The sequence below is a fragment of the Cibotium barometz genome, chromosome 41, assembly GCF_041138505.1.
Source record: "Cibotium barometz isolate CiBa-2024 chromosome 41, ASM4113850v1, whole genome shotgun sequence".
Classification (NCBI taxonomy): domain Eukaryota; kingdom Viridiplantae; phylum Streptophyta; class Polypodiopsida; order Cyatheales; family Cibotiaceae; genus Cibotium; species Cibotium barometz.
In genome coordinates, this window is record NC_141086.1 from 23,749,900 (window position 1) to 23,768,429 (window position 18,530).

At 46.6% G+C, this 18,530-nt stretch overlaps 1 protein-coding gene across 1 annotated transcript in view; it reads left to right on the forward strand.

Annotated features, from left to right (window-relative positions):
- The window catches only part of LOC147614793 (dynein-1-beta heavy chain, flagellar inner arm I1 complex-like), a 245,393-nt gene extending 227,466 nt beyond the window's left edge, over positions 1 to 17,927 (forward strand). Inside the window, exons 47-51 of the mRNA XM_086780141.1 lie at positions 8,243 to 8,425; positions 9,703 to 9,929; positions 10,062 to 10,274; positions 16,965 to 17,187; positions 17,382 to 17,927. Of these exons, the coding sequence (XP_086636267.1) occupies positions 8,243 to 8,425; positions 9,703 to 9,929; positions 10,062 to 10,274; positions 16,965 to 17,187; positions 17,382 to 17,846 (1,311 nt within the window). The 3' untranslated portion in view covers positions 17,847 to 17,927. The remainder of the gene's footprint in view (positions 1 to 8,242; positions 8,426 to 9,702; positions 9,930 to 10,061; positions 10,275 to 16,964; positions 17,188 to 17,381) is intronic.
- The last annotated feature ends 603 nt before the right edge of the window (positions 17,928 to 18,530 follow it).

Below are 18,530 nucleotides of genomic sequence, written 5' to 3' on the forward strand. Positions count from 1 at the left end.
GCTCTGCATCTGAAAACAAATGATCAAGGATGCGTACATGGGGTCAAGGATGCGTACATGGGGTGCTCATCCATGGCAATTCAGATCTCTAATACATAAAACCACTGGGCAATGATCCGATTTAGAGGTGCCTGTAGCAATAAAAGTATCTCCCCCTCTGTCAAGCACCCAATCATCCACATTAAATCTGTCTAACCATGCATAAATACATCCTGCATCCCTTCTCCTGTTAGACCATGAATAAAGAAGAGTGGATGGTCTCCTCGAAATGTCATCCTCATGCCAACAATCTCTGCCATGAATGGAGAGTATAAACCTCTCCCAAGACGCTCTTTCAAGAGGATGCACCAAGCCCTCATGTCCACCTCTTTTATCCATTGGCATCTCAACCATGTTAAAATCCCCACCAATAATCCAATGGTCGGCAAGAGGCCAGAAGGCAATCCTCTCACCTCTATGGTTAGGAGCATAGAGGTTGAGAATACCAATGCGTGTAGTACCCTGCATAAGAAGGATCCACTGCGCTCTCGCAGGCAAAATGACACCATGTCCAATGATGCAAGGCAAGATCAAACCCCCAAGACCTTGAATGTTCCAAGAGATAATCCTTATAAGGACTCAGAGTAGGAACGACCAGATCTCGTGGTCGACGAAGGACCCCCTTTAGAGGCGGAAGTACGTCTCGCATAGGTAAGGGAGGGAAAATCTGACGATGTGAACCTTACCTCTCTCTCCCACTCCGGGGAAAAGCCAAGGCTAGTCCTCACCATGACAATGCGAATGCGCAACATCATCCTCAAGGGTACAATCATCCTGTAACTGTAATGCAGCATCCTCCTATGAAGGATCCAGATCATGTGCCTGCAAAGCCTCATCCTCCAAAGAACGATCAACATCTTGTCAGGCAAGAGCTGCATAAGGGTTAGGGTGCTCCACAAGGGGTGTGGGTGAAGGGGCAGGTACGGGGGTCCGAGGGTGCCTGCCATCCCTAACCACACCCAACGCTGTGTGGTCTGCTATGGCAAAGGAGCATTTGGAGTCTCGGCAACTACAGAAAGCATCTGATGGATAGGACCACGCCGCCTCCTAGCATGGCCCCTCGATCTGGGACAATCTCTAGCAATGTGACCCTGTCGACGACAAAATCCGACACTGGTCAGGTCTGCCTGCAATCTCCATCCTCTGGCGGAAATGAGATCCGTCAAGTCTCTGAAGCATAATATGATCGTCAGTAATCGATGGATCATGAACAAGCACAAGGACCCGGGGTACACCATCAAGAGTGGCAGTAACAGTCGCGGAAGCTAAGGCGGGAGAGCTCGGAAGGACTGGTACCTCTAGAACTTGGCCAAAGGATGCCCCTATGGAAGCTAAAAGCTTCCAATAGGACCAAGGAAGAGTAGGGAACCACAGTGAGACCGGGGTAAGGCGTTGATCCTCCGCCATTGGATCAAAGCCCACCTGGTGCTAAAAAAAGAAAATCTTCCTAGGACCAAGAGGGAAGGGGCTGCCAGCCAAAACCTTAGAAGTAGCTTCTGAAGAATGAAAGTCCACCTGGAAGAAGCCTCGACCAAGCAAATGAGTATCTTGGAAGTGCACAATCAGCTCTGAAGGGAGAGTTGAAGCCATTCACGGGCCTGCGAACGAGAGGGGTGGGAACCATAAACTCTCGCAACAAGGGTGGTCTGGACCTCAAGGTCAATGTCGTGCTGAAGAGAGGTGAGCTCGTCTTGTGAAAAATTGATGATTCTCCCAACTAGTGGGGGTGACGAAAGATTGGCTCTACGACACAAGAAGCCATAAAGCCAATCGAGAAAGTGTGGGCGGCCAACTTGAATCCAAATAAAATGCTGCTAAAATAAAAGGGAAACAGGGGAGGAATAGGCGGGTGCAGCAAGGCGGAAGCAGAATGCGGGAGCAACAAAGGCAGGTGCAGAAGAAGGGGGGCAGAGGCGGGAGCAAATGAGCAGGAGCAGCTGGGGCAGCAGTGGGGCAGGCAGGGGCAGCAAGTGGGTAGGCGGGGGCTGCTGTGGGGCAGGCAGGGGTAGCAGAGGGGCAGGCGGGGGCAGTAGTGGGACAGGTTGGGCAGGAAACAACAGCGCAAGCTCACCTCTCCAGCCGAACTTTGACTTTCAGTCGTTTTCTTACATACAATGTTCAGGGCCTCTGCCATGTAAATAAATGGAGGCTAGTGTGGGACTACATTAATACAGTAAGCCGCATATAGTGTGTTTGCAGGAGCACAATCAACACTCCTTCACGAGCCGTGAAGGATATTTTGCTAGGTTTCGGATTTTCTATGCTAGTTCTTCTACTTTCTCAGGCGTTATTGTACATCATGAGTTGCAGCCACATGTTGCGTACCATCATTCGCAGGGCCGTTTCCTTGTCGTTCAATGTATGCTTAATGGGGAGATTTATGAGTTTGCTTCGGTTTAAGCCTCACAAACTTCTGCTACGCGAGCTGAAATATGGCACCGTTTGACAGCCTACCCTTGGATGGGACATGCTTTTCTTTTTTTGTGGGAATAATGCACCTGATCCGGGGGACAATAGTACGCATCGGTCTCATACGCTCTTAAGGGAACGTCACTCTCGGGGTCATACGCTTGATTCCTTGCACGCTTGTGATTTATGGCTGCATCTTATGCCGGGCTGCACTGGCTATACTTTCCATCACAATGCTCTCACTAGCTAGTGGGCTCGATTGGACCGATGGTACATGTTGAATGCAGTGCAGTTTGATGCTTTTACCTGCGCAATGAGCGTGGATTTCTCGATGCGCTTGTCGGATCATTTCCCGGTCTTTATGACGTTGCATTTTGGTCTCCCACTGCAGGATGTGACACTGCCTTGCGAGAGGCTCTTGCTGGTTAATAATAGTTATCTCAAGCATCAGTCCTTCCTGTTCATGGTACATGGACTCATTGATCGCCTTGTTTTGCATGTTTCTATCAATGCCGACTGGGCATGGGATCCTTTTTCCATGGGCATGCAAGATGTTATCCGAGACTATGGCAAATGCTACATGGGAGACTTACAAACTCGGATGGCCAATGCTAAGTCTCAACTACAGTAGCTTACAGATCTTGGCCAGCAACGTGCCTTTTCTGCTGCTGAGCAATCCTGCCTTCAATCCGCACATCATTGCTTGGCTGACAATGATAAATGTAAACTCCACAAATGGCAAGTCCGCTCCTGTCTCATAAAGCATTGCAGGATATGAGATGCTCACCTCCACACTTCCCAATGTATGCATTCCCTTCATAGGGTGCAACGGCATGATGGGACTTGGACTGACAATAAGCAGCAACTTGATGGTGTTGTCCAACAGTATTTTGCTGATTTGTTTGCTGCTCCTGGACCCTTCACCTCAGATGAATTTGCAGCACGTGATGTGTTCTTACGCCAAGTGCATCCTATTCTCTCCGCGGATGAGGCAAAATTGTAAGAGATGCCATTTACTGATGAGGAGTTGACAGCTGCGCTTGCATGGCATTGCTATTCCTGGGAGGATGCCTTTTGTTAGCCAAGCTTATGCTAATGACTCCTTTTTCTTCTTGCGCAATTCTCAGTCAGATCTTCAGTAGCTTATGCAAGCCCTTGATCTGTATGGTTTGGCGGTAGGGTTAAAAGTTAACTTTGCAAAATCAAAACTCTTGGCTTTGCATGAGCGTGACTAGCATCGTTTCTTGTGGCCGAGCCTCTTGCTCCCTCCTGATCATGTGGTGCGGCATTTGGGATACCCCATTGGTTGGCACATTTCCTTGGCACAGAAGAGAGTGGGCGCTTCGAAAGCTTTACCATAAGCTGGACTACTGGAAACTTTCCACTTGGCCACTTCATGTTCGTCGCCTTCGGATTGTCCAGTCCATCATTATGGCTTATGTGGAATTTCATCTGTCACTCATTCCTTGGTCCTCTTCGAACATTCAACAGTTTATGTCCAGACCGATAGAATGTCTTGGCGTACCAAAATTGACCGTAAGGTGGTGTGTCTTCTCAAATGCAGTTATGTTTGCATGCCAAAGATGCATGGGGGCTCGAACATCCTCAACATACATGTTCATGTGCTTGCTCGCAAGGCCATGCTCTTGCCTACTTTCTTGGAACAACGTCAACCCTGGACACTCATGCTTTCTTGCTTGTTTGCCTCTCTCAGGACAGCAGCATTTGGGCACTGGACACCATCTATCCCAAATGTTATTTTCGGGCATTTTCAAGGCCGCATTCTTGCCTGTCCTTTTTCTACCCATTTGCTTGCCGATTGGCAGCAGCTTTTGGCACATTTATCTTGGTCTCGCCGCCCTACGGATCCACGCAACTCGCTTTGTCAACAAAGTCTACACTGGAGTCAGGTCTTTGATTCCCCTTTGGCACTTTTTCAACCTTGTAAGACTTATTTTCTGCATCGCTTGGGCATTTCTCTGGTGGATGATGTAGTGGATGATAGTGGTTGCACACTCTCTTTTCCACAGGCCGAAACACGGTTTCATCTGGGGGTGCATCACCGGCCTATATGGCATGCTATCGCTGAGCTGCTACAACCTTTCCAGTTGGTGCCTCGCCTGTTCTCTCCTTTTCCACTACTTGATTGGACGTTTCATCGGGGGTTAGGCCGCTTGGGTGGTGGAAAACATGTCTTCATCATATATGGAAACTAAGCTTCCCCTCAAGCAACGGGTCTTTCTGTGGCGATGTCTAGTGGGGACCCTCCCAGTGCGTGTCCTACTAGCTACCCGACGTATTGCCTCCTCAGTTTGCCCTATCTTCGCATCCACGCGAGACAGTCCTGCATCCTCTCTGGGCTTGTCCTGCCGCTCCAGATTTCCTGGCACGTTTGACAATTCTTCTCCATGTCCTGTTTCCAGCCTAGCCTTTGGCAGGCACTTTTGGATGTTTGGTAGATATCCCTCTACCCCCGATTATTCTCTCTTTTTTTCGTGGTGCCGTTATTGGGCCTTATGGAGTTTATACCATGCCTGCAACACTCAGTTGTTTGGGCACACTTCGGTGGATGTCTTCGCCTTTTTCAAATTCTCCCAGCTCCAGTGGAGACCTTTCCACGGCCCAATTGGACGTGTTTTATCACTGTTTCTAGTTTTCCCATAGTAGCTGCTCCATGTTGGGGCAGCTATGAATGTACATTGCATTAATAATGAAACAATGGTTTTCACACCCAAAAAAAAAAATGTGTGCGCGCGCGCGGTCTTTTGTATATGCCTTTGCTGCTGTTTTCCCACTGTTTCTAGCTTCCATCCACTCTGGGTGGTAGCGGTTCTACATTAAGTTAATTAAAATCAGTGGTTTCCAATTTGTGAAGTGGATCACGACGCAAGCTCCCCGAACCCTGAATCGCTTCCTTCCTCCTTCGTTGCACCCCTCTTTCCTCCTTCGTTGCGCCCCTCTTCCTCCATCACTGCCTGATTCGTTCCCTTCCGCCTCTGATCCTCTTTGCCTTCGCTTCCTTCCTTCCTCACTGCCCCCTCCTTCTTCCTCGTTTCCTTCCTATAGCTTCCTTCGTCCTCGCTGCGCCCCTCATTCCTCCTTCGCTGCGCCCCTCTTCCTCCATCGCTGCCTGCTGCTTCACCCCCTTTCCTCCTCCGCCTCCCCTCCTTGCCTTTGCCCGCCCATTTTGCCTCCCCTCCTCTAATCGCCTCCCATCGAGAGGCTCATAGCACTGTTTTAGCCTGTGGGGGGCATGGTGAGCGTTTTCAGATTTCCCGTTCAGTGAGGCAAGGCTGTCCCCTCGCCCCTTTACTGTACCTCATTGTAGCTGAGGCTATGAGCAGGTTTCTTCGGGCTGCCCCTAGTGTTGTGGGTCTCTGGCTGCCTTTATGTACGGTGGAAGAGTTATTGGACTCTGAGTTAGCAGATGACACGGCATTGTTCCTTAAGGCTTCACATGCTTGTTTATGTGCTTTCCGGACAGCCTTGGAGGCCTTTTGTTTGGCAGCAGGAGCTACTATCAATTGGCATAAGTCAGTTGGTTTTTGGATCAGTGATTCTTCTCTTGCAGATTGGGGTAGAGATATTGGTTTTACTTGGATTGAGAGAGGATGCTCTGGTAGATACCTTGGTTGTCAGTTGGGTGTTGACATCTCCCCTGCACAACAGTTTGCTCCAATGCTCTTAAGCATTAAAAGCAAACTTCATCACTGGAGTAGGAGGAAGCTCGACTTGGCCTCTAGAGCTTTGGTGGTTAACCAAGTTTTGCTAGTAGCCACGACTTGGTTTATCGCTTCGTGCTGGATCTTTCATAAGGGCTGCATTGGACAGCTTCCTCACCTTATTCGGAACTTTCTTTGGTCAGGGCTTAATGGAAATGCACACACCAGGGCTAGAGTTGCTTGGGAAACCATTATCAAGCCTAAGGAGGAAGGAGGATTGAATATCATTGACCTTGAGGTGCAATGTAAGGCTTTGCTGTGTAAGCTGGTTGTTAGGGGCTTTCTTCCAGGCTCTGAGCCGTGGAAGGACTTTCTCATGCAGCAGATCATGAAGTGTGTCCCTGTTCGCGGAGGTGACTGGACTCTCAGCTCACGCTCTTTTTTTTCGGATGTAGTTCACCGCTCCCCTTCATCCCCCCTGGTTAGGTCCCTCCTACATGCATGGGACTGCCTGAGGAGTTTTTTGGTACACATCCCCCCACGTTCAGCGGAGGAAGTTAACCGGCAGCCCATTCTGTGGAATGATTTGATCTTAGATGTGCATGGTAGACCTCTTGGGGCAGCTATGCATATTCTTTGGGCTGGCTGGGAGACGCTTTGCCCCACAGTGTTGGCTTGGAAGAAGTTTCAGAGCCTCACTGAGGTACAGAGATTGGATCTCACGCAGCATTTGTTGAAAGGCTCACAGATCTAGTCGGAGGATTGCACAGATTGACGCAGCCATTCCCAACCACTGGATTACTGGATCTTTGTTGGAAGACCGTCATCATTCTTGGTTTGGGGTTTTTTCTGGGACAGGTGTTCCTCTTCAAGTTATGGGTCTCCCCTTGCCTAGGGAGGATGATGTACCGGTTTTTTTTCTGTACAGGATGGATTGTAGTTGGAGAGATGTAACGTGCAGGACCTTATTGAGGGCCCCCAAATTTGTCTTGTCAGAGTTGTTGGCAGGTTAGGGAAGCACGTCTTTGTTGACACCCCCCCCCCCCCCCCCCAGGGATGATCATAGAGAGTGTTAGCCTTTGGTTGTATGGTGGCTGCCCTATCAGACATTTGCAATGGGACCCGGTGAGTGGGTGTAGAAGGATGCTTGTAACCCCTTGAAAAGCATGCCTTTTCTCAGTTATACGGTACGGAATGCCAGACATCTTATCTTGGGACACATTCAGAGTGTCCCTACTCTTAGACCCCATTGGGAATCTTACGGCATTTCGACTGACATTCAGAGGGTTTTTTGGCGGAGATTGTGGAATTCTTATAGAAAGCCACAGATTTCCTCCTTTATCTGGGTTTCTCTTCATGGTGGTCTGGCCACCAATCAGTGGAGGTCAGTTACTGGTGCTTGCCGAGCATGCCCTAGATGTGCAGGAGTTTCGGAGTCAGTTTACCATTGTTTATGGGAATGCAGGGAAGCACAGAGGGTTTGGTCTGCGATTGCACACCTCTTTGGTAGGATTAAGAGGGATGCTATCATTTCTTTTGGTTCTATCATTTGGTTGACATAGTCTGGGCCACAACTGAGATTCGAGGGGACTGACAGGAGCTTGGCCATTATGGTTAGGCAAGGAGTTGCTCGGCAGTGTTGTCTTCAGGATTTGCCACTTTCACACTTTGTCCCTCCGGCACAGAGGTTAGACAGTTCTTGGGAGATTATTGCTAGCATCTGAGCCTGGAATATCTGGAAGGCTAGATGCACGGAGGCTATTGAGGGTACTTCCGTTCTTGTTTCTCAGTGTCTTTGCAGGATTTGGAGTGATATTATTCACACCATCATGGCTACCTGGGCCAGAATCTAGGGATCTTCGAGGGCTGCGGAGAGGAAGCGCGGCCAGTTTATGAGAGAGTGGGACATTGGTATCTTTTTCACGTCCTCTCATTCAGGACCCTATTGGCAACACAGGGCTCCTGATTGGTTGAGATCTCCACCTTTCTTGGTGTGAAATCTTCAGTTTGTAAAATTTTTTCATACTTAATAGAATTCTCCTTTCTGAAAAAAAATTTAAAAAAATCAATGGTTTCACTAAAAAAGTGTGTGCAGTCTTTTGATATTTGCAATTTTTTGATGTTATGCACAGGTTTTTGTAGTCAATGTCACCAAAAATTATGGTTCAAGCCAGTTCCGTGATGATCTTAAAACATTGTATCAGCAAGCAGGGCTTGGAGATAATAGACCTCCAATTATTTTTCTCTTTGATGACACACAGATTGTAGTTGAAACGTTCCTTGAAGACATAAACAATATCCTAAGTACAGGGGAGGTAATATCAGGATCTCTTCCTAACACTTTCATGAGCTTTTTGTCTCCTTGTGGAGTTCATGCATGCGACTGCCTCCAATTGGTTAATATCTCTACCATGGTTATCATACCCTCGTGTGTAAATTTAAGTCTTGTATCTTTTCTTGCAATCCATGCATGTCCTTATAGGTGACTCATCTTTATTTCAAATAAGTGTAAGGTTCATATTAGAACAGTATTATTTAAAAGAATCTATAGCTCCCTTGAGAAGTTGACTTGTCCCTTATTTGCTTCGCAAGTCTCAAAGTCTTTGGATGCAAACACAACCACCAATTTTTGGGTGAGGGATTCAAGGTGGTTTCATTGGCTTATTTTTCTAAGGCAATAAGACTCCTAAGCTGCCTACAGGTAGGTCATGCCTCTTTTGCATATGAAGAGAAACCCTGCAAGTATGCAGGGTTTCTTTCATAAATTAGATATGATCCAAACAGGACAAGTTGTGTTATGGATGCCTAGAAATACCCTCTACTCATTGTTGGTACAAGGTGAGAAATCTTCTGCCTCTTTGCAGCTCTAAGTGCAATACCAAGAAGTTATGGAAAGTATTGAGCGTTGGTGCCACTAGGCATCGGGTTCCAAAAGTTCAACTTTCAGAAATTCTCAACTGGTCTTTGCTGCAGCAGGCACTGATCAATGTCGAAAGGGGGAAAAACACAATGCCCATTACCAATTTTGATTATAAAATCCTCTTGAAGCTTAATCTTCACGTTATTCACCGTGGCCAAAATAATCGGGTTTTTTTGGTTCTTAAAACCTGAAACTCCTACAACAAAAACTTCTTCCTACAACCAAATCTGGATCTTTAGCAGACCTTAGGAATTGGGAGCATGAGCACATACTCTTTGGGAAAAAAAAAAGATGGAAGTGAAAGAAATCTTGACTTACAAGAGTCATCCAACTATGAGCTGTCTGGCCTGCTGCTCCCACTAACCCCCAGAATGACAATTTGCATATGTTATTATCATAGTTTTGACCAACTATACCATGTTTGTTGTGCATTATTCCCATACCAAGTTGCCCATTAAATGTCCCCTTGATTTAAATTCTGTAGTCTTGCATGCCTCATCTATCACTGGGCTAATCACCCACTAGCTATTCCATCATTGATCTTTCAGTAAAGGAGTTTCTTGAAATTTTAATCCTCATGATAGAAACTATATCTATATTTCTGTAAAGGTTTAATAGATTTTTCTGTAAAGATTCACCCGAAGTTATTGATCCTCTTGTATTCGGAAACAGGTACCAAATCTTTTCACAAAGGATGACCTTCAAGCTATCTTTGACCAGTGTAGAGCAGCAGCCAAAAAGGCAAATGCAGGAGAGACAGACGATGAACTGTATTCTTTTTTCTTGGAAAAAGCACGCGAAAATTTACATGTGGTTTTATGTCTTAGCCCTGTGCAAGAGTCATTCCACAGAAGACTGCAGATGTTTCCTGGCCTCGTGAATTGTTCTACAATAGACTGGTGTAGTTTCCTGCATATTTATGTGATTTGTATGGTTTGTACATTGTAAAACATAAAATCCTGAGACCTCTAAAAAAGTCAAAATCTGAACATAAGTGGTTTCTTATCCTGCTAAGGTTATTGTGTGCTCAGGTTCTTGGATTGGCCTGAAGATGCTCTTTATGAAGTAGCTGTCAAACTGATGGCAGATGAGAAAACCTTGGGCACTTCAGATGCAAAAGCCAAAGTCTGCAGATTATTTGTCACCATCCACAAATCTGTAGCTGACATGTCTGCAACAATGCTGGCACAACTTAGGCGACATAACTATGTGACACCTACAAGCTACCTTGATTTTGCAAAGGGGTGATTATTTGTCTCCAAAGTGTTCTTAATGTGATTGTTGTGTTCTCTCTTCTTCATCCTCTTATTACAGTGTAGCTGTGGTAACATGTGTGGATGCCATAAACAGGGTCTATTTTACATCTCTTCCTCTAATTTAAGTGCCCCATAGGATTCTAAACACCACTCAGAAACTTTCAACCTGCCAATGTACGTGCTGTTGTGAAAACAAGTGCATTCACAATGGTGTTCAAAGCCTTGAGAAAAATGGAGCATTATCTATACAAAACTTGCTCTTAAGACAGAAAGCCAGTGCCTGTAGCTCACCTTAGAGGACACCTCTAGATCCTACATATGGAGACTTGAACAGTCCTACCACACCCTTGCGCTAGACTGTAAGAAGCCAAGATATATTTCTTCTGCATACTAAAATAACTTTGACTGCGGCCTAAATCCCTTTTGTAGTTAATTCCGTATTAGACAAGACACGTATTCATAAACCATGTCTGGTGGTGAGCTTAGACTTTTACAAATCTGTTACAAGTCATCTCACCCTAATTCCAATGATGCAACAGAAAAAGAGGAGTAAAAACCTTCATGAGAAAGCAAAGGAACTTTTCTGGAGTTCCATAGTATGCTTTATAGTGTAGGGTAGCATGCTCCTCCGTATATACCTCATTATATAATGGCAAATGGTTCTCCTGCATTACATCTTGGAAGCACATGTTACATGCACTCAGGATCTCCATAACGCAGGTCACATACATGCATCATTTTGAGAGGGGAAGAGCAGTGGTATCCTGGCATTTGACGTGTATTGCCAGGCATCATGGCATGTTACTAAGTCCAAACATAAAAAAGTAAGCATGGTACTAATTATCCTAGTTGGGAGCATCTCAGGTTCTATCTAATAAAGATCAAAAGTGAGAAATGAAAGAGATGTATTTTTTTTTCTACCAGTGCAAGTGAGGATATTGGTTTTATGACCGTGTAAGCTCCCCGAACCCTGCCTGTGTCGCCTCTGAGCCTGTGTCGCCCCTTCCTTCCTCCGCCTCCCATCTGTCCTTCTCCGCCTCTGTGCCTGCATCGCCCATTCCTTCCTCCGCCTCCCATCTGTCCTTTCGCCCCTGCCTCTGCCCGCCTTCATTCCTCCACCTCATCCCTTTGTGCAGCGAACATCTCCTTCGCCTCCCTTCATTCCTCCTCCGCTGGTCGCCCCTGCCTCTTCCTCCCCTTCATTCCTCCGCCTCATCCCTCTGCACAGCTCTTCCCTTCACCTGTGTCCAGCTTCCCGTTTTTTTTTTTTCCTCTCACACCCTCCCTCCCTTTCTTTCGCCTCCTTGCCTGCCTCTTCCCCTTGGTTCGGATTGCTCCTCATCCGGGTTCAAGTCGGCCTTCTTTTTCGATTAGCTTCATGGCTAATCATTCTCCCAACGCCGGGCGAACCATTGTTTTTTCCAAAGATGACCTCGCGGTCCTCTTCGCCGAAATCGAGAAAGTCTCCAAAACGACCCTCATTGCCAGAATCTTTGGATCTCACCCATCCCATCTCCAGGCTCGGGATTGGGTCCTCGGGGCTCTGCCTTCTGACCTCGCTCCACACTTTCGAGATGTCAGGTTGCTTGGAAGAGGTTTCTTTCAGGTGGATTTTGATTCCGAGGACGCAGCCTCAGAGGTTTTGAAGGGCAGCCCTTTGCCATTGGGCCCGAGGAAGGTTTTTTTTCTTCCCTACTCTAGCTATTTTGACCCTGTTGAGGAAGACCGGAACCGTTTCCCAATTACTCTCAGATTCCCAGGTCTTCCTTGCGCATATTGGCCTATGCTAGAGGCCATCGGGTCCGCCTTTGGGCTGGTTCTTCAAGTGCCCCCCCTCCACGCTTTGCCGACATCTTATGCCCAAGTGGTTACTGCCTCGGCGGATGCTATCCCAGGGTCATGGTTCTTGCTCGTGATTGTGAGCTTTTTGAGGACTATGTTTTGCGTCCGGGTCCTAGTGGTCTTTTGAAGCAACGTATGGAGATTGCGATAAACCCGATCAGTGCCGGGTTTGTCACCAACAAGGTCAGTTTGCTCGAGATTGCCCTCGGGCTCGGGGTTGCAGGAGGCCTCGCAAGCGTGCTTCTCAAGCGCCACCTCCCTTGGATCCTTCCCATCCTACAGTCCGCCAGGTGTGGCGAGCTGTCTCTCACACCCGCCCCCGTGGTGCGATTGATGGGAAGACCTCGGATCTTGCACCTCAAATAGATGATGTTTCTAGGCAGAGGGATGTATCAGGGAGATGATATATCAGATCAGGATGATTTTGTTGAGTCCTCTCTACTTGGAGGGGGCGGTATGTAGGATGCTCAGCGCAAGGGGGATCATGTATTGTAGGATTTTCAGCATGATGCCATTGCCCTTGATGCCCTGCAGGGCGCACAGGTTTCTCATACATATGCAGGTACTGTGCAGGGCCTTGGACAAGGGCATGTCAGTGGACTTTGCCCCGTGGATTATCCTGTCCTCCAGCATTATGAGAGGCGTCCTCAGGCTGCCCATCGTCTTCTTAGATCGGGGGTCAAATTCTCTTCTCTTCCATGAGAATCGTCTCATGGAATGTTCAAGGCCTTGGAGGGCTTCCCACCCGTGGTAGGAAGCGCCTTCAAAAGGACCAGCTTCACCCTTCTGTTACAGGAGGGTCTATGGATGTATTTTGTTGCAGGAACACAAATTGGATAGATCTCAGTGTGGCAAAACTGGTAAGATGCTTTCTGGCCACACCTTCTGGTCCTCGACAGTTGGGACTAGAGGGGGTGTTTGCATTTTAGTAGCAGCATCTGTTATGCCTCATGTTATTGGGCACGGTGTTATCATCCCTACTAGAGCACAGTGGATCTTGATCATGCATGAGGGTGAGAAATTGGGAATCTTGAATATTTATGCACCTAACGTGAGAGGTGAAAGGGTGGCCTTTTGGGACACCATTCCAAATGTCATTCCCCAGGTTGATCATTGGATAGTGGGAGGAGACTTCAATATGGTTGAGCAACCTTCTGACAAGAAGGGTGGACGCGAAGGGGGTTTACACCCTTTGGAGCGAGCCTCATGGGAGAGGTTCACGCTCTGTTTCTTTTGCAGGGATCGCTAGACTGAGGATGACTCCCAGAAAAGGCCAAATTCCTTATCTTTCTCTTGGCATAACCGCAGGAGCGGGTTTGAGAGCATCTTTACATGTCTGCAACAAATTTATGTGGATGATTGAGGAGCGGGGTTGAGAGCATCTTTACACGTCTGGAACAATTTTATGTGGACAGAGGAGGCACCATTGCTATTATGCTTGGCACCACCAAATCCGATCATTGCCCCATCGTTTTGTGTCTCAGGGAGCCTAGGGCTCACTTAGCCTCTCCCCGTGTCCGTATCCCTTACTCTCTTTATCTAGATGCTTCTCTTTATCTAGATGCTGACATCTCCCTTGAGATCAGAGAGATATGGAGATCTTGTGATGGTCGTGATCCTCGTCATAATATTGCGCTGGCTCTTGAGAGGACCAGCCATCATTATCATAGCGCTGCCTTGTCCAAGAAGAAGAGGCTCTAAACAAAGAGAGAGCTATTAGGCGTAGGATTGCTGCTGTTCAGAGGGAACATGAAAAGTATCCACATGCGTCTTGGATTATATCTCTTGACCACAGTGAGCAGAGCTGTAGTTGGCCATGGACAGGAGGGCTGAGTTCGCGTTTCATGCGAACGAGGCTTTTTGGACTCAGATGGGTGGTAGATGCAACAAAGAGTTTTTTTCAGCGCATAGGCCTTTCCATAGCAGGGATTCTGTGAGGTATTTGCAGGATTCACAGGGTGAGGTTCAGATTGAGCCTGACAAGGTAAGGGGTATTGCTTCAGATTTTTATTGGTCTTTGTTGAGATGCCCCTTTCTCGAAGGATGAATTCCTTCACGCACTACATGCTCTCTCCAGTGGTTCATGCCCAGGGGATGATGGTGTTTCTCCCGCCTTCTTTATTCTTTTTTGGGATCATATTGGAGATGCTATCACTGTTGCCCTTCAGGAAATGTGGGTGTCAGGTATGGTGCCGCCATACCTCACGGAGGGGCTGATTCACCTTATGCCCAAGAGTGGGGATAAGACTGACATTAAACAATGGAGGCCCATCACTCTCCTTGGATTTGCATATAAGATCTTAGCTAAAGCCTTGAGTATAAGGTTGCAACCGATTCTCCAAAGGACTATCCATGATACACAGAATGGGTTCCTCCAAGGAAGGAGTATATTTGATAACATCTTTTCTTTCTCGAAAGCTGTCGAGTGGGCAAAGTCTAGTCAGCAGCCTCTTGCCATTCTTTTGCTTGATTTTGAAAAAACTTATGACATAGTGGATTGGGATTTTTTGGAGGGCACTATGGCACATATGGGGTTTTCTTAAAACTGGATCAGAGGGGTGTCTTGCCTGTACAAGGAGGCTCATAGCACTGTTTTAGCTTGTGGGGGGCGCGGCGAGCGTTTTCAAATTTCCCGTTCGGTGGGAAGGGCTGTCCCCTCACCCCTTTACTGTACCTCATTGTAGCTGAGGCTATGAGCAGGTTTCTTCGGGCTGCCCCTCGTGTTGTGGGGCTCAAGCTGCCTTTATGCACGGAGGAAGAGTTTTTGGACTCTGAGTTAGCAGATGATACGGCATTGTTCCTTGAGGCTTCACATGCTTGTTTATGTGCTTTCTGGACAGCCTTGGAGGCCTTTTGTTTCGCAGCAGAGGAGATACTATCAATTGGCATAAATTGATAGTGATTCTCCTCTTGCAGATTGGGGTACAGATGTTGGTTTTACTTGGATTGAGAGAGGATGCTCTTCCAGATACCTTGGTTGTCAGGTGGGCATTGACATCTCCCCTGCACAACAGTTTGCTCCAGTGCTCTTAAGCATTAAAAGTAAACTTCATCACTGGAGTAGGAGAAAGCTCGACTTGGCCTCTAGAGCTTTGGTGGTTAACCAAGTTTTGCTAGCCACATCTTGGTTTATTGCTTCGTGTTGGATTTTTCATAAGGGCTGCATTGGCCAGCTTCGTCGCCTTATTCGGAACTTTCTTTGGTCAGGGCTTGATAGAAATGCACACACCAAGGCCAGAGTTGCTTGGGAAACCATTATCAAGCCTAAGCAGGAAGGGGGATTCAATATCATTGACCCCGAGGTGCAATGTGAGACTTTGCTCTATAAGCTTGTTGTTAGGGGCTTTCTTCTAGGCACTGAGCCGTGGAAGGACTTTCTCATGCAGCAAATCACGAAGTGTGTCCCTGTTCGTGGAGGTGACTGGACTCTCAGCTCACACTTTATTTTTTCATATGCAATTCATCGCTCCCCTTCGTCCCCCTGGTTAGGTTCCTTTCTACGGGCCTGGGACTGCCTGAGGCGTTTTTTGGGACACATCCCCCCGCGTTCAACGGAGGAAGCTAACCGGCAGCCCATTCTGTGGAATGATTTGATCTTAGATGTGCATGGTAGGCCTCTTGGGGCAGCTATGCATATTCTCTGGGTTGGCTGGGAGATCCTATGACACATTCAGAGTGTCCCTACTCTTAGACCCCATTGGGAGACTTACGGCATTTCGATTGACATTCAGAGGGCATTTTGGCGGAGATTGTGGCACTCTTATAGGAAGCCACAGATTTCCTCCTTTATCTGGGTTTCCCTTCATGGTGGTTTGGCCACCAATCAGTGGAGGTCTGTTTCTAGTGCTTGCCCAACATGCCCTAGATGTGCAGGAGTTTCAGAGTCACTTTACCATTGTTTATGGAAATGCAGGGAAGCACAGAGGGTTTGGTCTGCGAGACTGCACACCTCTTTAGTAGGATTAAGAGGGATGCTATCATTTCTTTTGGTTCTATGATTTGGTTGACACAGTCTGGGCCTCAGCTGAGGTTCAATGGGACTAACAGGAGCTTGGCCATTATTGTTAGGCAAGGAGTTGCTCAGCAGTGTTGTCTTCAGGATTTGCCACTTTCACACTTTGTCCCTCTGGCACAGAGGTTAGACAGTTCTTGGGAGATTATTGCTAGCATCTCAGCCTGGAATATCCGGAAGGCTAGATGCACCAAGGCCATTGAGGGTACTCCCGTTCTTGTTTCTCAGTGTCTTTGCAGGATTTGGAGTGATATTATTCACACCATTATGGCTACCTGGGCCAAAATCCAGGGATCTTCGAGGGCTGCGGAGAGGAAGCGCGCCCAATTTATGAGAGAGTGGGACATTGGTATCTTTTTCACATCCTCTCATTCGGGACCCTATTGGCAGCACAGGGCTCCTGATTGGTTGAGATCTCCACCTTGCTTGGTGTGAAATCTCTTTATGTAAATTTCTCATACTTAATAGAAGTCTCCATTCTGGAAAAAAAAAACAAAAACAAAAAACAAAAAAACAAAAAAACAAAAAAAAGAGATGTATTTTATCAAAAAATTGTGTGAGCTTGATGATTTTAAATGTGGGGCAATAACACATACTAGGTTGCTTAGCCATTATTAACTTGGGAGTCTTCTCCTGTACTTAAAGGCCACTGAAGTCTTTAACATCAAAAAGCATGAAGCTTGAAAAGAACACATCGTTTAAATTGCATCTACTTTAGTTAAGTTTGTCAAAAGGAAGTTGAAGTAGAGTGTGATTAGTTGCAAGGCATTAAGGAAAGAGAGAAAACTCCTTCATACTGAAACCACACTCTTATTGTTTTGCAGATACAGAAAGTTGCTGGCAGAAAAGAAACAGCAGCTGGAGGATAGTGCTTCGAAACTGAAGGGAGGACTTCATACCCTCAATGAAACTCGTGAGCAAGTAACAAAGATGCAAGTTGTCTGTCAAGAGAAAAAGGAAGTAGTAGCAGTAGCCAAGCGTGAGTGTGAGGAGATCCTAGTGGAGATAGTTCAAGAAAAACGTGTGATTGATGAGCAAGAGAGGCAGGCAAGTTGTCTTTGTTAGTTCCTTACTTTTAACTATACATATATATATATACCTAGATGAATCCTCTTGAGACTACATGTTGGATCCTCTTGAGACTACGATGAAGGGCAGAGTCCCCCTCACCCCACTTCACTAACATTCAGCAAGATAGAAGTCCAAAAACTTGCTCTCACAACCTATTTGTGTTGCTTAAGGTCAATGAAGAGGCTGCAAAGATTGAGAAAGAAGCGAAAGCCTGCAATGCCATTGCTTATGACTGTCAGCAAGACCTTGACAAAGCCTTGCCCGCACTGCAAGCGGCTGAGGAGGCACTTAATGTTCTGACCAAAAAGGATTTGAGTGAAGTTAAGGCTTATGCTAAACCACCGGCCTTGGTGGAGCTGACTCTGGGAGCAGTTATGACTGTTCTAAAGAGACCCCCTACTTGGGAAGAAGCCAAAAAAGTACTAGGAGATCCTTCTTTTCTAACAAATCTCTTGAAGTATGACAAGGATCTGCTGGTAATGTTCACTCTTTCCTTCTTAGCATTTGTGTTCAATGCCATCATTAAATTTGGTTACAGAGTAATTTTCCACATAATGGCATGTGATCAATCTTTTATGAGAGACCACATAAGAAGAAATGCCGTGATGACGCATTCCAGGTTGATTCGCTTTTGAAAAAGATAAACAAATACACAACTGATCCTGAATTCACGCCGGAAGCAGTTGGTAAAGTCTCAGGGGCAGCTCGTGGTCTGTGCGTTTGGGTAAGGAGAACCTGAATTCTGATAAGAGGAAGAGAGACAGGGGGTGGGGTTAGAAATGGTGAGCATTACTGTGTCATTTTAGCAGACAGTCACCCAGGAAAAAGAGTGTATGAACAATGAAAAGTAGTTTTAAGGTGCCAATGAGGTGATAGCTCAAGTGGTGAAGGTGTTTTGAACCCAGGACCAAGAGGTCCTAGGCTCTAAACCCCCCTTGGTGCTTCCTCGGCAGCATCGCCTACGGGTGGCTGTCTACGGACGGTGAAATTTGGTAACTATAGGAGGATCTTAGGCCAAAGGCCAGCTGGAAAAAAAAAAGTAGTTTTAAGGCTTGTTGGACACATCTCATAACTTGTTTTAAGAAGTGGTCAAAGACGTGATACTTCTTCAGGTCCGTGCAATGGAAGCATACGGATATATAAATAAAGAGGTTGCACCCAAAAAAGCAAAACTTAAAGCAGCTCAAGATACACTTCAAAAGAAAGAGGCTGCACTCCAAGATGCCAGGCATGATTTAGGACCTCTTACACAAGGATTACTACTTAATAAAAAAATATATTTTTCAAGTCTTTGAGTCCAATCATTGCAAGGATCTTTT